Consider the following 20,601-nt stretch of genomic DNA (forward strand, 5'->3'; position numbering starts at 1 on the left):
GGCCTGTGCCCTGACCTCTTGGCACATGGGTTGACGCTCAGCCACTGAGCCACACCGGCCGGGCGTGTTTTGGATGAAGACGCCCGGGCTCCTGTGATGCCCCTGCCAGGCGTGGCCCTGCCTCTCCTGGGCGATTCCAGGGCTTTCCGGGGCGGAGCCCCACAGAGCGCCCGGCTCCCAGCGCCTCGGCGAACAGAAGCGGAGACTATGCGTTTCAGAAACAACCACAGCCAACAGGTTTATTCCCGTCCTGCAGACAAATCCACGGACCAACCCCCACGGTGCTCTTGCCTCGGCTGCCTTCACGTCACCCACATAAATACGTGGGATAAATACAAAGCCAGGAGGACTTCTGTAGTCTTTGGTATAACAGCGTTTCTGCTCTCACTTCCCTTCTCCCGGTTCCCAGCCCAGCACGCCCACGTGCTGCCTTTGGGCACAGAAGCAGCCCAGACGTAAACTTAGTGCCCGGGTCCTGGGTGCCCGGCCCCCCGGGCTCAGGGAGGCGCAGGCCCTGGGGTCTCACACGTAGTCGTTGAGCCGGTACCCGCTGTGCGAGGCCGAGGTGACCGAGGGCGCCCGGTTGTCCTTGTAAGCGGCGGGCGGCCGGTAGGAGGGCGCCGTGGCGGTGGCGGCCTGGGGCGGGGCCGGGTAGGGCCTGGAGGGGGCCTCGTCCAGGCAGGACAGGCAGAGCAGGGTGCCGCCGATGAGCGCCAGGGACGAGGAGATGAAGCCGAGGTACAGGGCCTGCCCGATCTCGAACTTCATGCTGCTGGGCAGCAGCGGGTTGTAGAAGTTCTGCACCACGTCGTGGGTGGTCCAGGCCACGGCCACCATGCAGAGCAGGCCGGCCAGGATGAAGAGCGCGCCGCCCAGCACGGCACACGTGGCCTTGGTCGGCGTGCCCTTGGCGCAGCGTGTGCACTTCAGGCCCACCACGGAGCACGCGCAGGCTGCGCCCGCCAGCAGGCAGGAGATGACCATGAGCGCGCGGGCCGCCTGCAGGTCCTGGGGCAGTGCCAGCAGCGAGCGGTAGATCTGGCACTGGTAGATGCCCGTGCTGTGCCACACGCACTCCATCCACAGCCCCTTCAGGTAGGACACGGCCGTCAGGATGTTGGTGCCCACGTGTGCTGTCCGGCGCCAGTGTGGCAGGATGGTGGTGATGAGCGTGCCCACCATGCCCAGGAAGCTGAGCAGGAAGCCCAGCAGCTGCACGGCCATGCTCGCCATGGCCCCGCCGGGCAGGGGCTGTGCTTACTCAGGCGCCCGCAGGGGTCCTAAGGGAGCGGAGGATAGGAGAGAGAGGAAACAGTTAAATGTCATCTTGGTGCATGTATTTCTGCCACGGAAGCCGAGTTTCCATAGGCAGTTGGCATGACAATATATTTTATTTATTTACTAGTGGCCTGGTGCATGAATTTGGGCACATTCAAAGGAAATTAATTAGAAATATTTTAATATTGGGCTCCCTCCTCTCTGGTTCTGTAGCTTGGCAGCTCCTGCCCCTTGGTGGTCAGTGCATGTCGTATGTACTTGTGGGGAGCTGATATAGGGTTAAGCCTCGGACTGACCAGTTGGCAAAGTCACAAACAATTCCCAGCTTAGAGGGCACAGTCCTCTTAGCATAATTAGACTTGACCTTATGAGGCTCTCTAGCTCTTATCTGGGAAGCTAATGGGCTGAGGGAAGTGCAGGAAGTGGCCAAAACAAGTGAAACTCACAAGAACTGTGTAACTAATGGAAACCACTACCTTGTTTACCTCTCACTATAAAATAAAGGCTCAGCTTGCCTTGGCATCTTTCTCTGTGGCCTCAGCCAGGCACAGGGAAGATCCATGGAGACTAAGGAAAGCTAGAGAGTTCTGAATGCTGTCTCTGTGTAAAACATTCTTCGCCGACTCCGTCCACACCTTTGGGAGCCCCTGGACCGCTGGGGCTGGCCCCCGGCATGTACCGGCTGGTTGGATGATGAGATGGTCACTCAGCCTTTTATATGTATAGACTAGAGGCCTGGTGCACGAATTTGTGCACAGGTGGGGTCTGGCCGGCCTGCCCTGATTGGGGCCCTGATCAGGGTGGGTGGGGGCCAATTTTGGGTGGGGCCGGCTGTGGGGAGGGGCTGCGGGCGGTTGGCTGGCTGGCCCAAACTCCTGGTTGAACTCCAGGTCAAGGGGACAGTTAGCATAGTAGCCTTTTATTATATAGGACTAGAGGCCCAGTGCACGAAATTCATGCACTGATAGGGTCCCTAGTGGCTGCCAGCTGCCGGCCAGGTACTCCCTCCCTTTCCCCGGCCAGCTCTGCCCCCTGGTCAAACTCCCAGATGAACTCCCAGTTGAGGGGACAATTTGCATACTATGCATTTATTATATAGGATAGATTTTTAAAAATGCATTTTAACTGATTTCAGAGAGGAAGGGAGAGAGAGAGAGATATATATAGAAATATCAATGATGAGAGAGAATTATTGATGGGCTGCCTCCTGCACGCCCCCTACTGGGGATCAAGCCCACAACCTGGGCATGTGCCCCGCCCGAGGATGGAACAGTGACCTGGTTCATAGGTCGATGCTCATCCACTGAGCCATGCCCGCCGGGATTTAAACATTCACAGACAGCGTCAATGTCTCCGCACTGTGGGAGGCAGACCTGGGCTCTGCCCTGGTGAACAAACAAGCCAGGTAACAACAAAGCGACGAGGTGCCCAGAGGACGTCTGTGGTCTGGTGGGGGGTGGGGCTACCCCCTGCCCCCAGTCAAGGGAGGAGGACTGGTTTATGGGAGTCTGGGTATTAATGGGGGGCGATGACTGCTACTTCAGGAACCAGGAGGGGCTATTTCTAACGTTGTAAATGACCGTTTGCTTAGGACCCGGTTTTCTCACACAAACGGTCTGCTGATTGGCCCCAGCTTTTGGCTGCGAGGCTGCGTCCTTTAGGGTCTTCCCTGCACTTGGCGGGCGCGCTCCGTGTGGGTGCTGGGTCAGGGCTGGGAGCCCCCCAATCCCTCTGCTGTCCTCGGTCACAGCGGGGAGGAGTGGGGCCCACAGAGGAGGGGCTCTGATGTGCGGGCAGAGCTGCTGCCCAACCTGCCTGATGCCCTGGCACCAACAGAGCCGACACCACGGTGCCTGTTCCGGGGCCTGAGCGAGGCCTGGCGCCTGCCAGCTCGGGCAAGGCTGCCGGCTCACTCATTCCCGCAGCAACCCAGCGAAGCAGCTGCCGTTCGTTTCTACGCAGGGAAACCGGCTGCAAGGGGTGGACATTCTAGGCCCGGCCTGCTAGCACCGTCCGTGATTATCTCCTCCCTCAGACGCTGTTTTCCTCCGCTCAGCAGGCCTGACGTCAGGGGAGGCTGGGGTGGGTCTAGGTGTCATCAGTGCGTTCTCCTCCCCGGGAACTTCTCCGACGGCCTTGGCCCACCGCGGGTTCCGTGGGGAGGTGACAGCGCCCTGGGGCTGGGGCCTGAGAGGTGGCCCGGGCAGGGGGCTTGCAGCACGGAAAGCAGGACAGTCCCAGGCAGTCAGGACGGTTGGCTCCCTGGGAGCCTGGAGGCTGCGGACTCCTCCGAACGCCTCTGAGGCCTGCCTGGTTGTCTCTGGCCGGTGGCCACACAGGCCGTCCCCCGTCAGGACATGCTGCGGCTTCTCCCAGCCCTTGCTTGTCAAGGTCAACCTCGTTAAGTGCACGGATGCTCAGGGGTTCGGCCTAAACACGGAGACTGCTTGACCCCGTGAGTCTAGGGAGGGGACGGGTTATGGGAGTCTGTGTTTATGGGGGGCGAGGACTGCGACTTCAGGAACCAGGAGGGGCTATTTCTAAATGTGCGCTAGAAGGCCTTGCTGATTTAAGAAGTGAGTGTTAATGAGCCCCCTCCCAGCCACCACCCGTCCCCGCCCCTTCCCCAGGAGTCCCACGCGGCTGCTCCTGGCATCAGGTCATGATTCAGCTTCCCAGCAAACACTTTGGAGCCATTGGATGGAAAAACAACTTTGAAGGAATGAATTGAGTTGGAAACCACATAAAACTCTTATCTGGCCCTAGCTGACTTGGCTCAGTGGATAGAGCGTCAGCCTGGGGACTGAGGGGTCCCAGGTTTGATTCCGACCAAGGGCACATGCCTGGGTTGCGGGCTTGGTCCCCAGTAGGGGGCGTGCAGGAGGCAGCCGATCAATGATTCTCTTTCATCATTGATGTTTCCATCTCTCCTTCTCCCTTCCTCTCTGAAATCAATAAAGAAATATATTTAAAAAACACCCCACTCATCTCTGGGCGGAAGGCGCCCGGCGTGGCCTCGCAGGAGGGGCAGGCAGTGCTCGCATTGGCTCCACGGCCTGGCGGTGGTGGTGGTAGGGGGGCTTGGCTTCGCCTGGGGGCTTCCCTTTGCCTGCAGACACCTGTGTGTGCTCATGGAAGCCCTGGCTAGAGAGATGTGGGTCCAAGACAAACCGGGTTCCAGGACTCAGGTTCCGAAGGGCGGGCGGCTGTAAGGAGACCTGGCATTCCAGGAGTACGTGGTGGGTGTTGCCTTTGGGCTCAAGAAGCCCCCAAAGCAGGATCCTGGGGGGGCAGCGTGGGGCGTGGGGCCTGAGCGGTTCCGGGCAGCGTTGCCACCCGCTGCTGCTGGAGGCTGAGCCTGCGGGCCCTGGGGGCGGGGCAGGAAGGCGGGGGTGGGGGTGGGGGGAGTCTCGAGAAAAGCCTGTCTCACCGCCCAGACTGTGCAGCCGAACCTCCCAGGAAAGCCTCCCGCTCGGCATTTTCTGAACTTATTTGACCGGAGACACCCTCCCCGACTTCCCCAAGGGAGGACCTGAGGTCGGATCGCCGTGGCCAGTGGACTTGGCCCTGCAAGCCCACGGAGGGTTAATGGGGCGAGGCTGAGAGGGCTGCTAAGAAGAGAGAGAGTTTGACTTTTGGGGGGTGAACGGCCTCCCATAGGAGGGCCAGCAGGATGCTCCGATTTGCCCCCGAAAGGGGCTCGGAAACACCAGGCGGTAAAGTAACGTGAACGCCTGCCGGGCGGCCGGGGAAGTGGCCACACCTGCTCTCCCCAGAGCCATCGGCTTCGTGAGCACCACAGAACGCTCTGCCTTGCTCCTCCCTCTGGTGTTCAAAGGCAAGAATTAAAACACAAAACCGGCCCTGCGGCCCTTGGTGAGCTCCGGCCCCTGCCCGGCTCGCCTGCCTCCCAACCCGGCATCGTCTCAGCAGCAGCCCGTGGGGCAGCCGGGCCGGGACCAGGGACAGGCGGGCGGCCTGCCCGGCCCTGCTCCTGCTTTCTTACTGTCCAGGGCCCCTCACCCCGTTACAATAGGGCTTTCCTCGGGGCACATGGCTCCCTGCTCTCTCCCACCCGCACCTGAAGGTGGGGTCAGACCCGGGGCCGGAGCAGGCACGTCACCCAGGGGACACAGGGCACAGCCAGGCGCCTTGGAAGTTTCTAGAGCCCCCGGGCCCTCCTGTCTGGGTGAAGCGTGGCTGACTTGGCCACTCGCGCCTCGTTTCAGCTCGGCTCAACAGTGGGAGCAGGTTGAGGGCCCTTGGGCACCGGGTCCTCACACCACGCCTGCCCCCGGCTCCTGGCGTGGCCGTGGGTCCCTGCGGGGTCAGCCGGAATGTTGTTTCCTGGAGGGTGATCGGGACCGTGAAGGGCTGCCTTAGAGGGACGTGGTCCTCGGATCTTGTAAGAACGCGGCGTTGCCTCTACTTTGATGTTCAGCAATTTAAGAACATGTCTGGCTCAGAGCACTCTTGGCCACCCGCCTCCCCCCCCCGCCCCCCACCGGCCCCCACTAAGCCGGACGGCCTCTCCATGGCTCATTAGGACTTTCCTAAACGCGGGAATCTGAGGACCAAGAGTAGCCTCAAGGGAGGTTTGGACTCACCTAAAGGAGACACATGAGCAGAACCGCCCGACAGGGGAAAGAAAGTTACTTCTATGCTCTATCGGAATGAACTGGCTCCCACCAGTCACTCCTAAGTACATGCCGTGTTTCATAACAAGACACTGTGGTTCTGAATGACGCACAGGGACCCTCTCTCCCAGAATCTCACTCCCGAGGCGCTATTCCAGCCCATCTCCTCACGCAGGTGTGTGTGAATTGCGAGCAAGTGAAATCCATTTCCTATTCGTTTAGGACGGGCCGTCCTGTGGGCGTTCCGGCTCTGAAAATGAAGTTTCCTTCGTGCATATCCCAAACTTCCTGCAACGTTCCCTGGGTTACTTTCCAGACGGGCAGGCGTCTGTGTTTTGAACAGACGAGGGCTTCTGTGCCATGCACACGGGGCGCGGAGGAGCTGGGAGGAGTTCGGCATTAGCCGCTATCAGAGAGAGGCCGAGACAGAACACTGACATGACTAACTTATCACTGACTGGGAGTCGGGGCTCGCTCGTGTCGATCAGGAGAACGAATGGGAAAGCTCTTGCCCAAATCTTATACGCACGACAATTTATAGGTTAAAAGTTGGCCCTCTGTTTTGGACGAGTAAAGAAAAATCCATTTTTCATAACAAGCCCTGGTTTGGGGAAAAGCCGGGTGAATGCGCATGAAAGCGCGGGATGCGGATCCGTGCTCGGGGGCCATTCGCAGTTCAGCGGGATGGAGCGGGCCCCTGATTTAGTGGGAACTGCGGGCTCAGTTACCACAGCCATTAAATCCCTGCACCGTTTCCCGGGAGACATCATCCCTTGCGTTCCAAGTCCCCCGGTTTCATTAGGACCCATTAAAAAGGCAGTCGATCGACATGTAAAAATGAACGATTGGGTTTCATTTAATGAGCGACGAGGGTGCCTGGGCATCGCTGCTTTTCCTGCCGGCCGACCGTTACGTCGGCGGGCGGTGTCGTATTTCATTTTTCAAGGCACAGGAGACTGGAAACTTGCCCCAAGAAAAAGATTAGGAAAGTAAAAAACAAACACACACGCACCTGCCCAACTGGCGTGGCTCCGTGGTTGAGCATCGACCTATGAATCAGGAGGTCACAGTTCGATTCCCGGTCAGGGCACATATCCGGGTTGCAGGCTCAACCCCCAGTAGGGGGCGTGCAGGAGGCAGCCAATCAATGATTCTCTCTCATCATGGATGAATACGGGAAGGGGGTCCCCTCAGAAAGGCAATGAGGGGCCTGGGGGCTGCGAGGCGGTCACGGAAAACAACACGTCCCCATGTGCCGAGTGCGAGGGCAGCGTCCGGGCAGCGGCCGAGCACCCAGAGGAGGAGGGTCTGGAAGCCCCTCTGTCCTTGGGAAAACTCAAGGGCAAGTGCCAACTGCAGGGAGCAACCCAGACAGCGAACCTGCCTGGGCTCCTCCAGGCTGGGAAAGCACACAGACCCGGGGCCCCCCGAGTCCGGGCGGGGCTCCGCCGTGCGCACGGGCCGGGCTGCCCGGGACTCCTCCGACCAGGCAGATGTCTGGTTTCCTGAGCTCCACGGTCCTGGTTTCCGGTTCTGGTTTCCGAGACCATCAACCCCAGGTCCGGTGCAGCCAGGCTTGGGGGAGCGGCTCTCGCTGGGACCCAGTGGAGCCCACGGGGCCTCCCGCAGGCACTTACATCGAAATGAAAATGGAAACGAGCGACAGGCACGTCCCAGCGGCGCTGCCAGCCCCGTGGATGAGAGAACCAGGCCCTGGGGTTCGTCCGATTGTGAAAATGACACAACCGAGCGCCGGACGGAAATACGTCGCGGTGACGGAAAATGGGGCGTCAGATGAAAGCCGGGATTTCCTCAGGCTCTGGAATGCCGTGAGAGTGAGGTTTGTGCGCATTCTCTGTACACGCGGCCTTTCAGCCAGGGGCACAGAGCCGTTAACATTAACGATAAGAGTAAAACCACAGCGAGGCGACTCCGGGCCAGACGCCCTGGCGGCGATGGTGGGTGCAGAGAACAGGGTGGTTTCCAGATGCATTTGAAGGGCGGCTGGCAGGGCCTGTGACGGCTGAGCTGGGTGGGGAGCCAGGTGTCAGTCATGCTCTGGGGTTTCTGTCTTGGGCCACTAACTGGAGGTAAGGAGTTGCCGTCTTGAGAGTGAAGACAGTGGGAGGGGGGAGGGTTAGGGTTTGGAGGGTGAAGGATGGGAAAGAGTTTCATTTCGCAGACACCAATCAGAGAGCACGTATGCACCCCTATGTGCATGGCAGCGGGTTGGTCACAGCCAGGATCTGGGAGCAGCTCGGCGCTCATCAGTAAATGCGTAAAAAAGAAAGCTGGGCACATTTACACCATCCGCACTCCTGGGTCATAAAAAAGAAGAAAATGTTACTCTTTTTTAGAAGTATTTTTATTTTTATTGCTTTCAGAGAAGAAGGGAGAGAGAGAGAGAGAGAGAGAGAGAGAGAGAGAGAGAGAGAGAGAGAAACATCAATGATGAGAGAGAATCTTTGATCAGCTGCCTCCTGCACGCCCCCTACTGGGGATCGAGCCCACAACCTGGGCATGTGTCCTTGATCAGAATCGAACCAGGGACCCTTCAGTCCACAGGGCAATGCTCTATCCACTGAGCCAAACCAGCCAGGGCGGAAATCTTACTCTTTGCAACAGCATGGAAGGACCTGGAGAGTATTATGCTAAGTGAAATAAGCCAGTCAGAGAGAGACAAGCACCATATGATCTCACTCATATGTGGAATCTAATGAACGAAATAAAGAGAAAAACAAAATAGAAACAGGCATGGATACGTGCACAGACTGGCAGCTGTCAGAGGGGTGGGGAGCGGGACTGGATGAAGGAAGGGGAAGGGATCCCCTAAAGAACATACATGCATGGCCCATGGACACAGACAACAGTGTGGTGAGGGCCAAGGGAGGGGGAGGGGGAGCTGGATGGAGGCGGACAAGGGGACAGCTGTAATAGTGTCAACAATGAAAATAAAGTAAAAAAAGAGTTTCATTTTGGACACGAGTTTGCATGGCCCCCACCACCCACGGGGGGCACCACCGCTGTACAGCGACGTGCAGAGGTCAAGGTCGGGCCTGAGGGAGTCCCCTGGGGACCCAGCAGCACGGAGATGGGACTGAAAGCCCGAGATGGAGCCCGCGGGAGTGTCCACAGGGAAGGCAGGAGCCACAGACAGATTCCAGAACCCTCCAACCCCGAGGTCGTGACAGGGAGGGGGCGGGAGGAGGCAGCCCAGAGGGAGAGAGGCAAGAGGCAAACAGTGCCAAGTCGGAGAGAGTGATGCCCGGTGTCAGGCCAGGGCATCAGATAAACATGTCACCGGAGCACGGAGACACCGCCGCGGGCTCAGCGCCGGGAGGGGAGCTGGAGCCCTTGATGCGAGGTTTCGGTGGAGAGATGGGAACGGGTTCAAGAGAGAATCGGGGCTCAGGAGGGAACGAGCCGGAGAACTCTTTCCAGGGCTGGGACCATCACGGGGAGCCAGGACACGAAGCAAGAGCTGTGGGATGGGGGTTCTTAACCTGGGGCCCAGGGGCCTTGGACTTCAGGGACCTGTCCACTGGGTGGGAGGAGAGTTGTGTGTTTTATTCCTCCTCTTCTCGCGGAGAACAAGCATCTCCTTGGATTGTGAAGAGAGGCAGCCGCCGCGGCCATGTGACCGGTGCCCCCGCCTTTATCACCGACAGAAGCCACCGAGAGCGTGCGTGTCAGGCTCCGACACCCGGAGAGGCCGTGTGCCCCGACGCTACTTCGAAAGCATGGCGGTGGGGGAGCCCCCGGGGGCCTGCATGTGACGCCGCAATAGACAGGCGCACACAGTCCTGGGAGCAGATGGTTTAAACATGTTGATAATTGCACTTCAGCTGTTGGTCATGGGCTCCTTTATGGCCCCGGGATCCGGGTACACCTGTGAGAGGCTTGTTTGGAGAAGGGACGCTGGGCTTCACCAGGTTGCCAAAGGCATCCCAGCAAGAACACCCCGTCCAGCAATCCGCACCAGGGCCCAGCCACCCCGAGAGCGAACAGGAGCTGGGCGGCTGGGGACGCGGCCGGGAGGGGCTTTGCTGCTCTGCTGCTGTCTGGGCGGGGAGGGGAGCCGTGTGCCTCTGGAGGTGACGCTGAAGAGATGTGCTCGGTGGGGGACAGCGGGGACCGGGGTGCCCAGCTCAGACCAGGCGCCCGCGGCTCCTTCCAGAGCAGGAGGGCCGGGCAGGGAGCCCGGGGTGAGGCAGTGGGCGCGTGCGTGGCCTCGACGGTCCCAGTCTTCCCAGGGGGACGTGTTTATGGGGCCCGACGAGGAACCCGAGTTTCTTCCTTGTTGCAGATTCTCAGCAGATGCTTCAAGGCCTCGATCCTTCATCGATCCCTCACGCCGACGGGAAGTCAAGCCCAGGAAGCGTAAGAGACTTGCAAACAGATGGCGTCAGACACGAACAGAGGCCGCTTCGCATCTGAGCAGTGTGGGGCCAGCGGCAGCTTCCGTGGCTCACCTGGCTGTCTGCACCTCACAGCTGCTTCCCGGAGCCGTGAGCCCCGTGAGCTCCGTGGGAAGGACACCCGCAGAGGCGAGGCCCACACACGGAGCCGCATCCCCGGTACCGGAAGTCGGATCCGGGTCCTCTGAAGCGACTCTGGCCCCTGGGCCGGGCCCACACAGAGAGCCAAGATGCTGGGAGAATGCGGGATGGGGCTCTCCTCTGGTTCCAAGACTTCAAAGCTAAACCCAGTGATTAAGAGATTTTTGCCCTTAAAAACGGCAGGCACTAAATCCTCGGTGGGAATGTGCAGCCCAAGCAGTGCCCGGCGGGGCTCCAAGGTTGGGGGGCCCTGTCAGGGCACTAATCCTGGTCCCTTTCTACTTTGCCTGTGGCCCCCCTGCAGGCTTGGGCCTCCCTGCCGGTCCTGGGGCGGCCGCAGCAGCTGTTGGGTGTGAGGGGCCCAAGGTCACGGCTGGAGGATTAACTCCCAGATCGGATGGCCTGGGATTTCCTGTCCTCAGGACCGTGTTTTACCTTAAGGGAGGTCTGTAAGCTTCCCACCCTGCTCCCAGCCGGTGTGTGTGTGTGTGTGTGTGTGTGTGTGTGTGTGTGTGTCCTAGCCGGTGTGTGTCTCCCAGCCGACATGTGTGTGTCCCAGCCGGTGTGTGTGTGTGAGTGTGTGTGTGAGTGTGTGTGTGTGTGTGTGAGTGTGTGTGTCTCCCAGCCAACATGTGTGTGTCCCAGCCGGTGTGTGTGTGTGTGTGTGTGAGAGTGTGTGTGTGTGTCCCAGCTGGTGTGTATGATTGTGTGTGTGTGTGTGAGTGTGTGTGTGTGTCCCAGCTGGTGTGTATGATTGTGTGTGTGTGTGAGAGAGTGTGTGTGTGTGTGAGTGTGTGTGTGTGTCCCAGCTGGTGTGTATGATTGTGTGTGTGTGTGTGTGAGTGTGTGTGTGTGTGTGTCCCAGCCGGTGTGTGTGTGTGTGTGTGTGTGTGTGTGTGAGTGTGTGAGTGTGTGTGTGTGTCCCAGCTGGTGTGTATGATTGTGTGTGCACCACGTTGGGGCAGGGTGGCGGGGCGGGGGGACAGGCTCCCAAGTCTGAAGCTCTGACCATTCACGGGGCACAGCGGGGCAGTGCCGACCAGCTCCCCAAGATCATGGTCTCACAACACTCGCAGGTCGGCCCTTGCTCCCAGCCCGAGGCCTGGCCCGCGATGGCCGAGCTCTGCCCAAACACCCAGCGCCAGCTCCCAGCCCTCCCGGCTCCTCAGGAGCCCCGCTGCCTTCTCACCCTCTGCGTGGGGTCCCCCAGGGCCCCCCAGGCCCAGCGCCACTGCCTGTCTGCAGAGCGGGTGTGATGACCGCGGGTCCGGGAGGGTGCTCGCCGCCCACAGCCCTGAAAGTGACTGTCAGCCCCAAACCTCCCAGCTCGCAGCCTCCCCCAAACTCACACGCAGAGGTCAGAGGTCGCTGGGTCTCGTGGGCCTCACCCGCCCCCTCCCGCGACCGGCCTGGCCCGTGGGGAAGCAGGAAGCGGTGCCTCTGTCCTCCTCTCCCTCGGGCTGGGAGGAGCGCGTCTGGACAGTGACTGTGCCGGGCACACGTGCCATTTGGTGGGTGGTTAACGGCCCCCAGCACCACATGGCAGGCGGGCCGCGCAGGCATTCAGCATCGACCAGAAACGTCATTCCTGCGCGTTGGGAATGCTGAGCCGTCTGTGCAGACATCTCCCGAGACACCTCGGCGACCCCCAGGGCCGCGGGAGAAGCCTTGTCGCCCAGGCTGCACCGAAGGCCTCCACGGTCCAGCCAGCCCATCGCACTGGGTCCATGGGCTGCGCAACCCCTTCTGGGTCCGGGCTCATGGCTCCCCAGGTTTCAGGCTCCATCCCGGTAGGGGGTGTGCAGGAGGCAGCTGATCTTTCTCCTTCTCTCCCTCTCCCTCTTTCTAAAAATCAATAAACAATATATTTTAAATGGGACTACATCAAACTAAAAAGTTTTTGTACAGCAAAGGGAAACCATCAACAAAATGAAAAGACAGCCCACTGAGTGGGAGACGGTATTTGCCAAAGATACATCCAACAGGGGCTCCTATCCAAACCTTATAAAGAACTCATGCAACCTAACACCAAAACCCAAACAATTCAACTAAAAAATGGGGAGAGGACCTGAAAAGACACTTCTCCAAAGAGGACAGACAGACGGCCAATAGATACACGAAAAGATGCTCATTGTCACTAATTTCCAGAGAAATGCAAATTAAAGCCACAGTAAGACATTACATCACACCTGTCAGAATGGCTGTCGTCAATAAATCAGCAAACAACACGTGCTGGCGAGGGTGTGGGAAAGGGAGCCCTCCTGCACTGCAGTGGGAGTGCAGACGGGGGCAGCCCTGTGTGAATCAGTGTGGAGCTTCCTCAAAAAATTAAAAATGGAACTGCCTCTGACTCTGCAATTTCACTTCTGGGTACTTATCTAAAGAAACCTCAAACACCAATTTGAAAGCATATATGCACCCCTATGTTCACCGTAGCATTATTTACAATAGCCAAGCTATGGAAGCAGCCCAAGTGCCCATAAATAAGCAAGTGGATAAAATAAAAAGCTTGATATATATATGTATATATAATGAAATACTACTCAGGCATAAAAGAGAACGAAATCTTGCCATTTGAGACAGCAAGGACGGACCTAGATGGTATTATGCTATGTGAAATAAGTCACCCAGAGAAAGACAAATACCATATGATTTCACTTAGCCTATATGATAAAACCCTAATGTGCTAAGTGTAACCATGTGTTCCACCGTTCGACTGGTCGCTATGACGTGCACTGACCAACAGGGGGCAAATGCTCCAACGGGTAGGTAGCTTGCTGCTGGGGTCCGGCCGATCGGGACTGGGCGAGACGGGCTGGACACGCCCTGCAGCCCTCCCGCCTCCTTCCCTGGCCAGCCGGCCCTGATCGGCCCCAGACTGGGTGAGACAGCCCCAACTGGCCCCGATCGGGACTGGGCGAGTCGGGCCGGACATGCCCTGGAGGAATCCACGCACCGGGCCTCGAGCATTTTAATAACTAAGTAGGTGCCAGGTGGGCACTGGAAATATCGGGGGTCACTTTGTAAAGAATATGACTGTCTAACCACCATGCCGCATACCTGGAACTGTTACCAAAGAATGTTGCATGTAGACTGCAATTGAAAAGTAAATTTTAATGAGAGAGAGAGAGAGAGAGAGAGAGAGAGAGAGAGAGAGAGAGAGAGAAAGGGAGGGAGAGAGAGAAAGGTAGATTCCAGGGCCCTGATCCAGACCTACTGAATCAGGATTTGAGGAGGTGGGTCTGGAACTTGTGTTTTATGTCAGCCCGGCCCCAGGCTGGGTGAATCAAGTTGAAAATCACGGATCCAGACACGTGGACAATAAATATCGATTCTAGATGGGCCGCTGGAGTCGAAGACAAGCCGGTGACTCACTGCGGCTCAGAGAGCCAGCGGGGCAAAGCCAAACGATGCGTGCGTCCTAGCGACCATCCGCTGCGAGGGCTGCTTGTCTCCGGGGCAGAGCGACAACCTCACCAGATGGGGGCTGATGGGGCGTCTGGGGGTCTCCTGAGTGACCGGCGGCAGTCAGAGCCCAGAAGCCCGCCCAGCCTCTGACATCCCCGAGTTCCCGTGCGGTCCCCCGGGCGGAGAGTAGGGGGCGCTATCCGTTTGCAATGTTTGTTTGCTGTTGGAAGCACCTCAGGGCAAGCAGGATAGGTTCACAGTGGTGTTCGACTTGGCCTCGCTGCTAAGTTCCTGCTTCTTAGCCGGTTTATTTCAAGTTAGCACACGGCCCGTACCCAGGAGCCCAGCACCCGTCTAACCGAATCGGAGGCGGGCAAATGACAGGGAACGCTGGGGGACGGATCGCGCTCCCCCATGCTGCCCTCTCGGCCTGGAGCTGACCCGGGGTCAGGGTGCACGATGGGTTGCCTGGGGCTGTGCAGCCTCCACCTCCCGCTGCAGCCCAGTGATGCCTGGGCACCGTGACCATCCAGCCCCTCCAGACCACAACAGGGTCTGAGGGATGATTTCCCAGTAAGGCCATCTATTCCTGTTTTTGTTGTTGCTGTTAATCCTCATCTGAGAATATTTTTCCATTGACTTTTAGAGAGAGTGGAAGGGAGGGGAGAGACAGAGAAACATCGATGTGAGAGAAACACATTGATTGGTTGCCTCCTGCACGCACCCTGACCAGGGCTAGGGATGGAGCCTGCAACCGAGGTACATGCCCTTGACCGGAATCAAACTCAGGACCCTTCAGTCCTTGGGCTGACGCTCTGTCCACTGAGCCAAACCAACTAGGGCCAATCTATTCCATTTTTTAGCTCCTATTTCATTTTATTGTCTTTTTGAAAATTCAACTACCTCTCAGCAGCAAATCACTGACCCCTTTCAAACGTTTACTCTCATGGTCCAACAGCAACCGTGTTGCATTTTAATAATCGTCATCTCTGTGCAGTGCCTTCATTCCATCGCTTGGTCCAATCCCCGCAGATACCTGCACCCTACGCAGGGGGCCTTCCTAGGGCCCGCTCCGCGAGGAGCAAACAGCTGAGGGCGGTCAGCGAGTCGCCCAGGTGACCAGCTGATAGGTGAGGAGCGGGGATGGCAGTCAGCGCCCCGGTCTCAGGGGCGGGCCTGCTCTCCACCTGGTGGCCACCCAGGGCCGGAACTTTCTTCCCTGCTGTGAAGGACAGGGCCGTGGTGGCCGAGGGCCGAGCGGGTTCACCCAGGCAGCCCTGTTGACGCGGCCCGTCTCCAGGTGTGTGAGCCACACGGAAGTGAGGCGAGGTCCCGGTTTCTAGTGACACATCTGCCGGGAGGTCCTGTCCACGACACACTTCTCTCTCACAGAAGTGAAAAGTCCTCTGTGTGGGTGGAGGCACAGACGCAGATCCGGTCGGGACACAGCCGGGCCTTTGGGAGTTGGCCGCCGTCCTCTGACCCAGGCGGCCACGCTCACAGGCCTGGGTGTCGGTGGAACCTGGACGGGTGGGGCTGAGACGAGTGAACCTGGGTGGGGACTTCTGGGCTTCAGGGAACGGCCAGGACAACCACGTCTCCTTCCCGAGGGCTCCCTCCCGCATTTCCTGCCCTGTTGACATGGACGCAGCCTCCTGCCCCACCCCACAGGGTCATCACCCCAGTACAGTGGTCAGCAAACTCCTTAGTCAACCGAGCCAAATATCAACAGGACAACGATTGAAATTTCTTTTGAGAGCCAAATTTTTTAAACTTAAACTATATAGGTAGGTGCATTGTTATTAGCTTAATTAGGGTCCTCCTAAGCTGGCCTTTGCTAAAAAGGTCCTCAACCTGATGGAGGTACGTTCACGGAGGTCGACCCCTTCCAACTCTCCCATCCACACTCGTCTTGTATTCTTGTTTCGTCTATCTCCTTTCGTTCATCCTCTCTATATGTCCAAACCATCTCAACATACCTTTCTCCATCCTCGACACTACATCTTCTTTCACTCCACAACGTTCCCTAAAATTAACTTAATAAACTTCACTTAAAGTTTTAAGTCAACTTCGCCCTGTACGTGCACGCCCGCACGTGGTATTTTGTGGAAGAGCCACACTCAAGGGGCCAAAGAGCCGCATGTGGCTCGCGAGCCGCGGTATGCCGACCACTGCCCTAGTCGATCAACAGCCATTGCAGGCTGTTCATCTCTCTTATCAGCAGCCTGGGCCTCGGTCAAAGGACCCGTAATTTCTCTATTTGAAGGGACACACCGCAGACTCCGGCCGTTCGGACCTGGGTAGGGGCTGTTTTGGTGGAAGAGGAAATCTGGTGAGAATATTTTAGGACATTGTTACTCAGGTGTGAGAGCACTGGATAGAAAAGACGTCCTAGAATTTTAAAAGTCCTGTGATTGGTTAAATCCAAGGAACTCAAAAGGGGCCAAGCTATTGTTTAAACACGGATCCCAGGACTCGACCTTGCACCCACAGCTGTTGAGGCTGCGTGCAGCAGTCTGGAAGGGCTAATGGTCTAGGCTTCCTTGATGTGCTGGACAATCTCCTGCCCTTTCCCAGTGAGCTGAGAGCAGGAGGAAGACCAGGCCAGCGTGGCTCAGTGGTTGAGCACTGACCTATGAACCAAGAGGTTCAATTCCCAGGTCAGGGCACATGCCTAGGTTGTGGGCTCCATCCCCAATGTGGGTGTGCAGGAGGCAGCCAATCAGTGATTCTCTCTCATCATCAATGCATACAAAGCAGGTGATCCATAAATAATGAATTCCTAAGTGAACATCCTACAAAATTCCTTATCAAAGATCATATTTTGATGAAACTAAGATGTCAACAATTGTAAGACAAAGTATCACTGAGAAAAAAAAACATGCCATGTCACATGTTACAAGCCGCATCCCAATTTAAAAAATGTTCAAAGCAGGAAAAATAACCTGAGTCTTATAATCGATGAAATCCAGCACTTGAAAATGACTATATTGTCATTTTCTGTCTAGTCCACTCCAACTGTCATATCACCAACGTCCGCTAGATGCCGCTGTGACCTGATACTTCAGGTTCCAAAAGGAAATCTGAAAACCAGTTTCCTAAGTCTTTAAACTTGCAGTAGTGAGCCCCTTTCACAGACAAAAGACAAAAAACCCCTGCTTTCAGGAGCTGTTGCTCATTATTTTCCTTGTATGGAGGCCTATCCGAAGTATCTCCCAAGGTGTAAAGCTGTTTAAAAAGTGAACTGAGCCAAACCGGTGTGGCTCAGTGGGTAGAGCGTCGGCCTGCGGACTGAAAGGTCCCAGGCTCCATTCCGGTCGAGGGCACGTACCTGGGTTGCGGGCACATCCCCAGTGGGAGGTGTGCAGGAGGCAGCTGGTCGATGTTTCTCTCTCATCGATGTTTCTAACTCTCTATCTCTCTCCCTTCCTCTCTTTAAAATATCAATAAAATATATATTTTTAAAAAGTGAACGGAGACGGTTGAATGGTTGATGCAATAGAAAAAGTGCTATCACCTCCCTTTCAGCCACACGCCCAGTTTCACACGTGGCTCGTCTGCAGCGGGTTAGAGAGAAGGGACAGGAAAGAGAAGGCTGATGTCCACTTAGATCAAATAAACAGGGAAACCCGCGGAAAGAGACCACGTCGTCCAGGCCGAAGACAGCGACCACGGTCCCTGCACACGGCTCCTGCCCGGGACCCGGCCGCTGGGCGCGAGGGGCCCTGGCAGAGCGCGGGGCTTCAGCCCAAGCTCAGTGGGCGCTGGGCACCGACCAGGGCCTCCGGGCGGAAACCTGACCACGTTCCCTGGTGGATGAGACTCGCTCCCCCGGCGAAGTGAGAGGCGCAGGGCCCACGGGAAGCGGAACTCTGGCTGCGCATGGGGCGGGCCACACAGACCGCCCCTCTCCGGGGAGAGCAGGACCGGAGAGCAGGCCCTTCGAAGCTTGGATCGCAAAGGACGGATTAATCCTGTCGCGTAAATCCAACAAAAAGAAACCGGGCTTGCATTTTGTACGTCTTTTTTCCTTATTTCGTTCTCTAGCAGCTGCATATTTCTAGCATTGTACAAAAGCACGGGTCCATACGAGACGGGATTTTTTGAAAGTAGCCTTTCACCCAGAGTGGGGGGAGCATTGCAGGAGGCCTGCCCTGAGCTGTGGGGGAGCGAACCCCGGAGCGAGGACCGTACGAACCCCTCCCTGTAGTAATTTCCAAGTGGACGACATAGGAAAGGCCGAACGACAGAGCAGTTTGTGAAGGACGGGGTGACTGGAGGGGGAAGGAATCCTAAGAACAGCTCACGTCGGGGAGCCCCAGCCTCTCACCTGAGAACACCCCCCCCGCCCGCTCATCAACACTCAGAGACCCTGTGCCATCACCCCCAGCCGCTCCCCTTGCCCAACACACACACACACACACACACACACACACACACACACACACTGGGACAGGATGGATTCATGTGGCCGCAGTGAAAAGAAAAACACACACACACACACACACACACACACACACACACACACACACACCGGGACAGGATGGATTCATGTGGCCGCAGTGAAAAGAAAATATTGCCCCAATCGGATAGGTTTAGCTTCAGAAGAGAAAAGCAGGGGGCTGTCCATAACTGCACCCTTCCTGGCTGGGCCGCCCCCACGGCGGGCCTGGGTGTGGGGGACTCCTCACGCGCCCCGACTTCCATTTTCCGATACCTGAGTTGGCCACTTGCTTTTTCTAGAAGATGCCCGGTGGCACTACCTGCTGTTGGGCTCTTGTGTTCGGAAGCAATTGGGCGATAATGGTCGAAATGTGAATTGTGGACGCTCTTCAACCCTCGGCTGGAAAGTCATCCCTTCGTTACACTCTCTGAAGCAAGCAAAGGCACACGCCACAGAACAGCCAGTCCGCACGGACTATTCGTGGGGGGGACACTGGGTGAAAGCTCAGCGCCCCTCACTAAGAGGCTAGTTAGGTGGCGGCCCCCGTGCGATTGAATAGTTCGCGCCATTGGAAGGTTAAATGCGCCCCCAGGCGCCGATGCGGAGGGGTCCGGGCTCGGGGCTCAGTGAGGCCCCGTCTGTGTGAGAAGGAAGCAGATGCCCCTGGTCGGGCAGAGAGCCCGTCAGAAGCTCTGTATGTAGGAGCTGCTCACAGTGTCGCCTCTAGGAACTGGAGCTCAGGGTCAAGGCTGGGGAGAAGCACTTTCATTTCTAATATCACTCCCTTCTAGACCATTTTGACTTTTATTGATTTCAGAGAGAGAGAGAGGGCGAGCTAGAAACATCCGCGATGAGAGGGAATCACGGACCGGCTGCCCCCTGCACGCCCCACACTGGGGATGGAGCCCACAACGCCGGCATGTGCCCCGACCGGGTCCTGGTTCATGGCTCAACGCTCAACCACTGAGCCACACTGGCCTGGCACCATTTTGATTTTTTAAGTAAAACTATTCATTCATTAATTATGGAACAAAGTGCATATTGCGAAGCATCAAAACTTACAAGAAATGGCAACAGCGGTCAGCCAGTTGAAAGTAAGGACCTGAACCGGGGGAGGGGCGGAGGGGGGGCGGTATAAAATAGTTGTGCTCTAAGGTCAAGAGACGCGGAAAAGAGAAGCCACCGCTCCTGGACCGCTCTCACCCGCAGTGAGTGTTGTTAGCAGCGGGCAGCCCCACCTCAGGGGGCCCGGGGCTCAGCGGGGGGAGCTGCGGGCACCCCGGGTTCCGGGCATCCTGGCCTGCCTGGGTGTCTCACTGCCGCGTGGGACGGGGCGGGGTGGGGGTGACACTGGGTAGGAAAGCCGATAGGACAGGGTCCTGGCCCCGCTCATCACGGAGGGAGGGTCTTGCCACCAGGGTGCTGCCGCCTCCCACACAGGAACACACGCGTCCTGTGCACGCCCACCGCGCAGTGTGACTCGTGAGGGTGCCACTGGTCAAGGAGACATTCTTCTTAAAAGTGATGTGGTGTGATCACTACCCCCCCCACTGCACCCTCCGTCCATGGGCGCGGAGGCGGCTCCCTGTCCCCCGGGGCCTCCAGCACAGCCTGTGCTGTAAACGCTCCGAGAACAGGCGTTTCCAGGGCTGTCCGGAGGTGGGTGTGTGCAAAACACGGCTCACTCCAGCGGGGCCTTCCTTCCTGCCACGTATTTCGCGTTCTGGGTAACAGTTTGGCCATCGTTACGTGGAAAGGGGTTCGGGTGGTCACTCGGGACTCAAAGGGACGAAGGAAGACGATCATGCTGGATGCGAGGACCCACTCCGGGCGGCTCAAGGAAGGGGGGGGCGCAGGGGAAGTGCGGGAGCCACGGGGACATGGGGGACAGCTGGGAACCTGGGCATCGCACCGAGTGTCACAGCAGCACCTCGAGCCCGGGGAGATGACCGAGGGCTTGTGCAAGGGGCGCCAGGGAAGAAGCCAGAATTAACCTTCCCCAACTTCCTGCGCCTCCGAGTCATGGCCCCTCTGACAGGTTGGGAGGCCTCAGGCCCCGGGAGGGGTGGGGGGGGGGGGCGAGAGGCACAGGGCCACCCCCTGCTGGATGCCGAGGCTCCTGCCTCTCAGTGCACTGGGAAGAAACCACACTTCCTTTCAGCCAGGAGAGCCAGCTAAGGCCTAGCGCCCCAGAAACCACTGCGGAGGCCCAGGCCTCAGTCTCCCCCAGGCTCCCCTCAGGAGAAGCATCCTGGGAGGGAGGGCACAGCTGCAC

At 57.8% G+C, this 20,601-nt stretch overlaps 1 protein-coding gene across 1 annotated transcript; it reads right to left on the minus strand.

Annotated features, from left to right (window-relative positions):
• Positions 1 to 522: 522 nt before the first annotated feature.
• CLDN14 (claudin 14) lies at positions 523 to 1,233 on the minus strand (the record flags this gene model as incomplete). Its single annotated transcript, XM_081085723.1, has 1 exon — positions 523 to 1,233. One exon carries the CDS (start codon positions 1,231 to 1,233, stop codon positions 523 to 525), a length of 711 nt encoding a protein of 236 aa, XP_080941849.1.
• Between the last annotated feature and the right edge of the window lie 19,368 nt (positions 1,234 to 20,601).

Source organism: Myotis nattereri, assembly GCF_964212035.1.
Source record: "Myotis nattereri genome assembly, chromosome: 3".
Lineage (NCBI taxonomy): Eukaryota > Metazoa > Chordata > Mammalia > Chiroptera > Vespertilionidae > Myotis > Myotis nattereri.